This window comes from Oryctolagus cuniculus, chromosome 6 (assembly GCF_051225735.1).
Source record: "Oryctolagus cuniculus isolate XC-2025 breed Fujian yellow rabbit chromosome 6, ASM5122573v1, whole genome shotgun sequence".
Lineage (NCBI taxonomy): Eukaryota > Metazoa > Chordata > Mammalia > Lagomorpha > Leporidae > Oryctolagus > Oryctolagus cuniculus.
In genome coordinates this window covers 19,970,001-19,981,194 of record NC_142872.1, presented here as the reverse complement: position 1 = coordinate 19,981,194, position 11,194 = coordinate 19,970,001, and the positions used below count along the sequence as shown (strand labels likewise).

At 40.5% G+C, this 11,194-nt stretch overlaps 1 protein-coding gene and 1 long non-coding RNA gene across 11 annotated transcripts in view; one reads left to right on the top strand and one right to left on the bottom strand.

Moving 5' to 3' along the window:
* The window catches only part of LOC149126045 (uncharacterized), a 295,022-nt gene that overhangs the window by 125,139 nt on the left and 158,689 nt on the right, over positions 1–11,194 (top strand). The window lies entirely within an intron of this gene.
* The window catches only part of ADAMTS19 (ADAM metallopeptidase with thrombospondin type 1 motif 19), a 220,139-nt gene continuing 217,995 nt past the window's right edge, over positions 9,051–11,194 (bottom strand). For all 8 annotated transcript variants that reach the window (XM_051844182.3, XM_051844184.3, XM_089335839.1 and 5 more), the window contains one exon: positions 9,051–10,688. In XM_051844182.3, coding sequence (XP_051700142.2) covers positions 10,537–10,688 — 152 coding nt within the window. In that variant the 3' untranslated portion in view covers positions 9,051–10,536. The remainder of the gene's footprint in view (positions 10,689–11,194) is intronic.

Sequence of the window (11,194 nt, the reverse complement as noted above, 5' to 3'; positions counted from 1 at the left end):
AAAGTATGAATTTCCATTTGGAGGCAGAGGAAGCTTCCCATTTGTGAGAAGGTGGCACATACATCAGTGGTTTCTAACAGACATAGGTTGTCTGTTATTTCAGCATGTCTGTGTGACCTCTGGTTCAGCAGGAAGGTTGGCCTTCCAGGGTGACAGGGTTAAATGTGGACTGGGTCAGCAGATTTCAGAAGGCCAGACAGCTTACGAGAATCAATGGCCAGGATGTTCTTGAACTGAGCAAGGCACTGCAGAGTACTTTCCTTCTTTATAACAATGACTATGAGGAAGTGTATTTTAAAAATATGCCCTACTTACAGTTGTAATGATTGAATTAAGCAGTTACCATTTTCTATGAGAGCTTTCAGAGGCAAAGCCCATCATAGTCTTACAATGTTTACAGTGTGTTTGAGGATTTTTGTAAGTACATTTGATAGAAAATGTAAAAAGTACTTTATAACGGCAGTTAATAACAAAGCAGTTAAACCAAAAGTGTTAGAAGAATCAAGTGTCTTATGTACATGTGCTTGGTACTTTCTGGATTTTTCTGGCTGCTGCCAGAATATATCTAATGAACAAATGTTTCCCAGGCTGCTTGCTTTTCCTAAAAAATTCTTTGGGGAATAACACACATCTTCAAGAAGAACCTTACTTGTCTTTGGCTCTCTCTGTTGGCAAATGAAGACACAGAACCTAGATCCAAATGTATTTGATTAGGCCTTTCCCTTAGCCAAAGAATGAGGTAGGTGAAATGAGCCTTCAGTTCTCCTTAGGCGTCCTTCCTTTAGATTCCTCCCCCATGCTGGTCTGGATGCCCAGGGGGTGTATACTGTCCCCCCATATACAAGCTTAGTCTCAGGCTCACCAGTTCTCCCATGTCTTTGCCTACCCTCCTCGCCAAAAACCATCAGTCCAAATTTCTATCCTTGTAGATAGCCTACATGACTGACAATCAAGCTTCATCCCCCCTCCATCTAGTGTTCCCACCTCCCTCCATACCACCTATACCTGTGCTCCTGCCTGGAGACGTTCCTTCTTATCCCTGGCTGTGGCCCCCTGCTGCTAGTCATCCTTTATGAGCAGTGACCAAAACTTGTCCTTCCGCAAAACCTTTCTACATTTTCCTTGTAGGCTTCTCACTCTGAACCTTAGGGTGATTTATGTATACCCTCGTCTTACCATCCTTTGTTTGATACTGTATTTCAGACGTTTAGGAGCCCCTACACTAGATGCATTATGAAACAGCAGCCCTATCGAGTGGCCCCTTTCATATGAGTCATATCTGAAGACCCCAGTGAAACCCTGTGTAAAGTAAATAATGATTGCTGTTGTCTATTCCAGTCTCCTAGGACAGAATTATGGTTAGAAATTGATAATATAATTAAATTTTCTAAAAAAATGATTTACTGCTCTCTTCCACAAACTATGTTCCAACCATTGTCAGAGAAAAAAGGGGTTCCATTGACAAAAATTACATGCTTTATATTCTTTTATGGTAGTTTACAGTATATAAACTGTTGTCAGACACTGAGTAATTCTGTTTTAATTCCAAAATTTTCAAAATTTATTTGATCACAAAACACCTATATTATGTTTTCCTATTAAATCTTAAAATATTAAGGAATAATTAGACAAACACTGGCTTAGGTTTCTATTTATTCAAGAGTGACAGATTGCAAATATATAAAAATATGAGAGTACTTTAAAAAGCTTATAGAAAAGCAAAGTAAAAGATAAGCTTATTTTAAATACATGCTCTTTTTCAAATAAACTTTTAAAAGTGGCCTCATGAATAGTACACTGGGGATAAATCAATGAGAATGCAGATATTTGGAGTTCTTAACAGTTTCTCCCTCCCCTCCCTTCTTTCTTCACTCTCCTGTTCAAAATTGTACCAACAATAAACTGAGAGTACAATGTCAAGAAAAGCAGTTGGGAGCTCATGAATTATCTAAGAGAGTTTGAAAATTATTTGGATAATTTTGACTACAAAGCTGGCCTGTGGTTAGGTTATATGAATCCTTGTGCATATATTCTAAAACATTTTCTAAATTGGCAAAGGCAGGAGGATATCAGGGTAACTGAGTGCAAAGATTTTGGAGTCAGATTGGCTTTATTACATCCAACTAAACTGTGTTCTTGGAAATGTTACTAAATCTTTCTGAGCCTTGGTTTCCTTGGCTATAAAGTGAGGATAGGACTATTATGTTAAAAGTTTCTGTGCAGTAAAGTGATTAATGCAATGTCTAGCATATATTAACAGCTCTAAAATAGGGTACTTTAAGAGTACAGAAAAAAATTTCATTTCAGTTATCTGAGGTAAAGGAAACTAAAAAAAAAATTAAAGCTATAACTATCTATAGTTAAAAATCCAACTACATTTTCCAGATCCCTGTGAGATTCTGGGTTACAGTTGACCAAAAGAGGAAGCTGTGTGAGCTGTAAGGGCACTCTGTGTCAGTGTCTGTGCCGCTCAAATAAATTTTATAAATATGAAATTGATTGTATGATATGACTAGATGTATAAAAATTAATTGCAATATTGTTGGTGGCAACTGGGACTGTAGTCATCCATAAAATGCATGGCCAGTGGCCATTTAAATTTTCACCTATAGCCACCTGGAGTGAAGTGTCTATGGAAGGTAGGGCATGGAGTTACCAATTAGGCTTTTCTCACAGAAAATAATAGTGATGGTTATGTTGAGTCATTGCTTATGAAAGTGCTGGAAAACTTAAAAAATTTAAGATTTTGGTTTAAATTCATAGCTTGAGGTCAACATTGGAAACATCTTCCATGAATGTCCTGAAATAAAACTTTTTTTTTTTTTTTTTATTTGACAGGTAGAGTTACAGACAGTGAGAGAGAGAAACAGAGAGAAAGGTCTTCCTTCTGTTGGTTCACTTGGAGGGGCAGGGGCCCAAGCACTTGGGCCATCTCCACTGCCCTCCCGGGCCATAGCAGAGAGCTGGACTGGAAGAGGAGCAACCAGGACTAGAACCCAGTGCCCATATGGGATGCTGGTGCCGCAGGTGGAGGATTAACCAAGTGAGCCATGGTGCTGGCCCTGAAATAAAACCTTTTAAACTGCAATGCTAGTGCTCGTCAGGATCCATCCCCATTATCTAACATGTTTTCTAAGTCGATAGTCAGACTTAAGTCCTGGAATATCAGGTAAAAATTGTGACTTGTGACATGTTACCATATATGACATAGGAATTGCAAGATTTTGCCAATTCATATTGGCTATGTTGAGTTATTTCTTAAGAGTATTAGATTAAGTTGGAAGGAATATAATGTTGAATTAGCCTGATATTTTAAAAAACATCAGTGTACTGGAGAGATTCAATCCAGAGGTTCTGGAATCAAGGTGTTAGGTCATGGGATTAGAAGTAATTCTAGGTGTCACTGGAAACAAGACACAATTGTAGACTACACAGAACAAGGTTGAAATGCCAGAACTTCCTTCCTATAATGTAGTACAGAGGAAGTTGTATAGATATTTAGGGAGTCTGGTTTGACTGTGATAGGTGTGCTCATCCACCTCTAAATATGTCTAGAGGGCATTCACTTCACCAAGCTTTTGCATACTATGTTGGACAAGATGGCATTGGTATCCTTAAGGAACTATGTAGTTGTGGGGAGCAATCCGGACTAGACTGAGTTACTGGAATTAAGACTTATTCTATGCATCTGCTCTCCCACAATATGGCGCTGGGAGAGAAGTAAACAGCTTCTGCACAGCTGCCTCCAGTTCAACCAATAAACTGTAGGACTTGCTCCTGATTGGAGGAGAGCAGCGTACTCGGCGTGTGGGCAGCCGAGTTGGGATTGGCGGAGGAGGACTATAAAGGAGGAGAGAGACGGCATGCACCAGGAACATCTAAGGGGAACACCTAAGGGAACACCTGTGCAGCCCCCGAGAGAGCCGGCCAGCAGTGTGCCGCTCCCCTGCGGAAGTGGGGAATGTGGCCAGGGGGAACTGCCCTTCCACGGAGGTGGAAGGGATAGTAGCCAACCCGGGAAGAACCAGCAGCAAACCCGGGGAGGGCCGAGCAGACAGAAAGAACAGCGCAGGGTCCTGTGTCGTTCCTCCACGAAGAGAGGGAGCGACATAATGGTGCCGTGACTCGGATATGAAGCCTAGGCAGGGTTTAGTGTCGTTCCTCCACGAAGAGGGGGAGCGACATAATGGTGCCGTGACTCGGATATGAAGCCTAGGCAGGGCTTAGTGTCGTTCCTCCACGAAGAGGGGGAGCGACATGTAGTGACTATTCCCTGAAAGCCAAGAACAACACTGGAAGTGCAGCCATAGAACTGGGCTTCTTGAATTGAATGATGGTGGGGTTCCTCAAGGGTAGGTAGCAAATGTCAGAATTTAAATTCTAGAGGCCATACATGTATGGTTACCAGAAGGGCAGCAGAATCAATGTGGCAAAGGGAATTGCTATGGTTTCAGTGTTAGTTCCCCCTCAGAATTTGTATCTTGGAACCTAATACCCAATGTGAATGTATCAAGAGGTAGGGCTTTAGGAGGTGATTAGTTTATGAGGGAAGGTGTCTCATCCATGGAATTAGTGCCATTATAAAAAAAGGCTTGTGGGAACCTTATTACCCCTTCTACCACATGAGGACACATAGAAGGCCCTCTCTGTTAGGAACAAGCCCTCACTAGACACCAAATCTGCTGGCACCTTAATCCTGGTCTTCTCAGCCTACAGAACTGTGTGTAACCGATTTCTGTTGTTTATAAATTACTCAGCCTGAAGTATTTTGTATATTGCAACATGAATGCACCAAGACAGGAATGATGTGATCTTGCAAAGAATTCTTGGCATTGGCCACTTGGTCATGGAATCCCTAGAACTGGAATTACGGGCGTTCTATTGTCTTTCTTATCTATGTGAGCACCTAGTGTACAGAAATAGGATTGAAATCACCATACCAGTGACCCACATTTTCTTCCTGTTTCCACAGGACAGCCAGGTCACAGACTTGTGAGTCTGACTCCTTGAATGAAAAGAGGTCATTTCTCTTTGAGGAATGATCCTATTACCCTATTCAAAATTCATTTGTGACCTACCTTCTACTATTCCCTAAAAGGACTTTTGAATATTAACAGGATGATTGGGTATTGGTGAAGGGGAAATGATCATTTTGGTGATTAGAAGATTACTGGTTATGAAATAGTAAGAATTTCTGGTGACCCCCATAGTCAAAACAAGACCATATTGAAGTCAGATAACTTCATCAAATTTTGACTTACATCTGTCACAAGGATCCCGAGTCCCTTGGATCACTTATCCCATAGTTGTTTTCCTCATTCTGGAAGGTATGTTTGCAATGAACATACACAGAAACTGGTAGAGTACCCCATCCTTTGTTGCCTTTTTGATCTGTGGAATGAAAGCTCTTCTAGTGGTACTGTCCATGGAAGGTCTTAGAGCTGTCTCTACTGAAATTGGAAAATAAAACAGCACTGAATTCCTGGAGGGATTTCAGGGATTAACAATCAAAAATAAAGAGGGGTAGGAGGGCTGGCGCTGTGGCATAGTGGGTAAAGCCCTGCGTGCAGTGCCAGCATCCCATATGGGTGCCAGTTCGAGTCCTGGCTGCTCCACTTCTGATCTAGCTCTCTATGACTTGGGAGAGCAGTAGAAGATGGCCCAAGTCCTTGTGCCCCTGCACCCACGTGGAGACCTGGATGAAGCTCATGGCTCCTGGCTTCAGATCGGCACAGCTCTGGCCATTGCAGCCAACTGGGGAGTGAACCAGCAGATGGAAGACCTCTCTCTCTCTCTCTCTCTGCCCCTCCTTCTCTCTCTGTGTAACTCTTTCAAATAAATAAATAAATCTTAAAAAAAAAAAGTGGTAGTAAACCCTCGATTTTTGTTTGCTTTGTGCCTATGATACATGCTTTTTGAAGAATTTCATTGGATTTTTACAAATTTAAAAGGATGGTAGCTCCAATTTCAGATGCTGTCCAATATATATTATCACAGCAAATGAATACATGCTCTGGAACCTGAGCATTGAAACCTGAGAAATTAAAACAAATTTCCGAGTGAAGACTGTCAATAGCATTTTGGGTTTATCCAGTAATTGTGTTAATTTACCTACCTTAGGAGTATATCAAATTTCTAACCTACAGGGGCCACGATCTCTACACTGCATAGGATGCCATGCTTATCTACAACATTAATGATATATCTTTGGACCTACGATAGAGGAAGTGGTAGCTGAAAATATAATATAGCTAGCTTCATTTTGTGCCAGAATATGTGAATTAAATCTCTCAAAACTTTAGGGACATCACTCCTTTGCAAAATTTTTAGGAATCCAGTGACATTCTGAGCTATCTCTTCTAAGGTAAAGGATAAGTTTCTCGCTCTGGATCTTCCTAAGAAAGAGATCCAAACCTCAGTTGGCCATATGTGCTTCACTGGGGGATACCATTCTGAAAACTAGTAATAAGGAAACAAATTTCCATCTTCACATGGTACATAGAACACGAAGAGTCTGCAGTTGGGCCAGACTAAGATCGAGGCTGTTCTGCTATTTTTGCTATGTGGCACAGCAGATAGGGTGGTGCTTGAAGAATCTGTGGCACATAATAATACCATGCGGATCCTCTGGCAGATCCCTATTTGTCAATAATTATGAAGTCTTTAGGATTTTGGAGCAAAGTGAGTTCATTTTCTTCAAATAATTATGTTTGCTATGAGAAGCAATTTCTGAATTGCTACTAGATCCTAATAAAACCTTAAAGCTTGACCATGGACCACCACACTCCCAGGCAACCTGGACTGCCCATTATAAATTGAGTGCGGTCTGGTCCAGCAAGCCTGTGTACTGATTACCTGGGCAGAACACCACTCCACGATGAAGTGTATGAGATCAGTATTCAGCACATTCTGAAGGCATGAGTTTCCTGAGTAACTGGCTCTGGTTGCTAAGGGCCCCACTATTGGTCCAAAGCTTTTTCCTCTCTTAACCTACCTCTAAAGTCTTAAAGAGCACATTTTATGACTGCTTGACTGACATAGAAAACATTTTGGCTTGGTTCACTAATGACTTCTTACAACTTCCTAGCACCACCAAAAGTAATTAGCTGCAGCTTTCCAAGCCCACACAAAAGTGACCCTGAATGAAAGTAGTGAAGAAAATCTCTTCAGTTAAAAAGAATCCAAACTATGCATCTGGCTGTCATTTTGTTTGAAAGAAAAAAAAAATGGCATGATATATATTAATTCATGGGCTGTAGCTAATGATTTGGCAGGCCTGGCAGGGACTTGGAAGGAGCCTGATTTGAAAATTGGTGAGAAGGAAGTCCTGAGAAAAGGCTCTGTGGACTGACCTCCTTGACAAGTGGATATATTTCATGTAACCATGCACCAAAGAAGCACCCTCAGGAGAAAAAGAGTCTGAATTATCAGGTGGGTAAGATGACATGGCCGGGTTTGGTGCTGTAGCGTAGTGGGTAAAACGGCCGCCTGCAGTGCCAGCATCCCGTATGGGCACCAGTTCAAGTCCCAGCTGCTCCACTTCCAAACAAGCTCCCTGCTAATGTGCTTAGGAAGGCAGCAAAGGATGGTCCAAGTGCTTGGGCCCCTGCACCTGTGTGGGAGACCTGGAAGAAGCTCCTGGCTCTTGGCTTTGGATGGCCCAGCTCTGGTCATTGCGGTCATGTGGCGAGTGAATCTGCAGATGGAAGAGCTCTCTGTCTCTGTAATTATGCTTTCCAAACAAAATAAATCAGTCTTAAAAATAAAGATGACCTGTTCTATGTTTGCCAGTCACTTTCATCAGCCAGTTTTGTCCTTGATCAATGAATGCAGGAACAAAACAAACAGTGGCTGGAGCAGAGATTATGCACCTGCTTGACAATATGGGTTTTCATTCACCAAAGCCAGTTGGGCTAGTCCTGGCTGTGTTCAGCCTCACAATAGCAAAGAGGACATTATGTCCTCAGTGTGGCACCAGAAGACTAGAGGAAGGTCTAATTGCAGATTGATTACATTGAGCCACTTCTGTTACAAAAAAGGCAGTGACTTGTTCTTGGAGAGTCATTCACTCTGAATATGGATTTGCCTTCCAAGACTACAGTACTTTTCGTCAAAATGCCATCTGTGGACTTAAGACATGTCTCATTTTCCACAACAGCATTTCACACAATCTTGTTTTCATTCAGAAAATTTGTTTAACAGCAAATAAAATGTGGCAACGGGTGCATGCTCATGTAAATCTCTAGCGTTATCCAAGTCCCCATTGCCCTGAAGCAGATGGCCTAACAAACGACTTGATGCCTTTTTAAAAGATGACATTCTGGCCAGCACTGGCATCCCAGATTCCGGTTCCGTTTGGGGCACCAGATTCTGTCCCGGTTGCTCCTCTTCCAGTCCAGCTCTCTGCTGTGGCCCAGGAAGGCAGTGGAGGATGGCCCAAGTGCTTGAGCCCTGCACCCACATGGGAAGCCAGGAGGAAGCACCTGACTCCTGGCTTTGGATAGGTGGCGCCGGCCATAGCAGCCATTTAGGGGGTGAACCAATGGTAAGAAGACCTTTCTCTCTGTCTCTAACTCTGCCTGTCCAAAAAAAAAAAAAAAAAAAAAAAAAAAAGATGACATTCTAGCGACAGCTTGCTGAAAACACTTTGGAAGTGTGAGGTAATAAATTAACCCTAATATATTCGATATATTCTGAATTAACGATCATTGCCATTTTATGGCGACTGTTTCTACATAAATTCATGGATGCAGGAGCCAGAGGGTAGAGTTAGGAGCGTCTCCTCTTACTATTTCATTTTTCCCTTTTCTCATTCACCTATGAGTTTATGTAAGATGTTATTTGTTAATCCAACATCACAAGATTGACAGAACTTAATAGTGAGGAAAATATAAAAATGGAAGGACCCAGTTTTTTTAAAAACAATTCTTAAAATGAAGATGAAAATGAGGAAAGTATCAATAACTGGGAAGGCTTTGAGATTATCCCTGCTGGAGACTTAATAAGTTAGCGTGCTGTTTTTTCAGTGCAGAAGACACGAGACTCTTGGATTAGAGACAAAAGACTTTTATTACTCACAGCAATAGCAGTGGCCAGAGAATCTGCATTTTTTTCTTTCACCAGTTCCCTAAGCCCCAGTTCCCACAGAGTGACATAAAGAGAGCCGAGTGACACCTGCACATGCAGTGGGCTGTGTTATAAGGAAGGAACCCCAGTTTTAAGGAACCTGAAACTTTTAAAGGAGAAGTTTGAATATTTGTTCTTTGCTTTAAAGAGAGACAATACCTCCCTCTTCCAAGGTGGTTTCTTATACAAACATGCTTTAGAAGACACTCCAGAACAAAAGCAGACTGTACCTTTGCCTTCCAGATGCGGGAGTGTGAGAGATCCATGAAGAACTATCTCTCCATAGGAAGTTTCACATATTTTTATTGAAAAAAATCTAATAAGAAATCATGTGAATCATGTACAGTATTTTCTCACAAGAAAAATTTTAAGCTGGCTTTTGAACGTTTCACAGAACTGTAAAACTTTTTTTTAATTTTTAGAAAGAAAAAAAACACACAATGAAACTACCACAATATTATATATTTTTTGTTTTTCCTTGTTCCTAGGGAAAGGACTGAAAAAGATTTAGTAAATTTTATTATTATGATTTGTGACACTATGTACTATACTCTTTCATAAATCTGCTAAAAAGATATAAAGAAATGGGTGGATCATTGCTTTCTTCATTCAAAATATTTAAAAAAGCTAAAAATCTAATGGCAACATGTAATAATACACACTTCTGTAGGATGTTACCATTTCTATAATGGTTTCTCTACACTATATCAACAGTGCAATGGTGATTCAGTGTAAATCCTTACAGTGTTTCATTGTTACAATACTTGTGTTCAAGTACATGTTCATGAACATGACCAAAGTCTCCATGTTGACATTTCTTTTCCATTATTAATATAAGATTACAGTTACAGTAGGATGTTTCCAATGGATGTCTTTAAATCTGAACAAAATTCATAATACATTCTCTAAAAAGCTGTTCAACACTATGAGGTTTGTTATTTTTACACATCTCCTGCAGATTACAGAAAATGGGCTGATTCTGCAGCAGGACACCAAAAAAAATACGATTTTCTTCCATATATAACTAAACTATTATGCTAACTCAGTATATGTTCTGGGTAACTCATTGGGACTGCTGGGAAGAGAATAGCACCTTAGATACAGCCCTAACTTAAACAGAAACATTGTTTTAAAGTCTAATTATCATTTAGTTTTCCTTTTAAGATTACTGGATCCAAGTTATTCATTCATATAAAAGTATTTTGTGAAGCCTTATAGTATAAGTCAAAATGTTTGTATAACCAAGGCAAACACCACATGGGATGTTTGGCAGGCAAACACACAAAAATAAATTAATTTGATTAAATTATATGTAATCTGATAATATTTGGTCTGCAAAACATGCTAGTGTGTGTGTGTTTATAAATAACATAATTGCAAAGAGCTGTGAGCCAGCCAGCCTGCTAGAGGTCAACTCTTCTGCTGCAGCTTTTGAGCATAGAAGTCCCTGCATGTCTCACAGCAGCGCTGATACCACCGCATGTCCTGACACAGATTCTTCTCGCGGATCACTCGGCAGTACACTGGCCACTGATCTCCCAGGCACTTGAAGGTCAGAGCAGCTGTGAAACAGAACACAGTGGATTCAGTACATACAGCTCTCACAGATGTCAGCATGGAAACACATTTCAGTGATTTCAGTCTCTGTGGGTGGGGGATTGTACATTCACTCTGACTCATTTATACTCTGTTACTTTCTAGACCTTCACACACACACACACACACACACACACAGCCTTTGTTAGAAAGGAGGAAAGGAACGACGCGCTTACTATGATCCTTTATTTTTTTTTTAAGTTTTGTAACAGTTAGCTCTCCTGGATTCAGTGTGTTGTACTTTAAAGCTTTAATTTTATGGCTTTCATTTAAACTTCTTTTGGACTTTAGCAGAGAAGATTAACAAGAAAAACTAATGTGCTTGATGTTTCCACCTTTATGGAAATTTAAATAAATATTATTAGGGATGAAAAGTCAAATAAATAGCAAAACTAAAACGTGCATGTGTTTATTTCACCCTGCTGGTTTCCTAAGCTGCACACATTTCTGGAGATAGTGATTTCAAACCTCT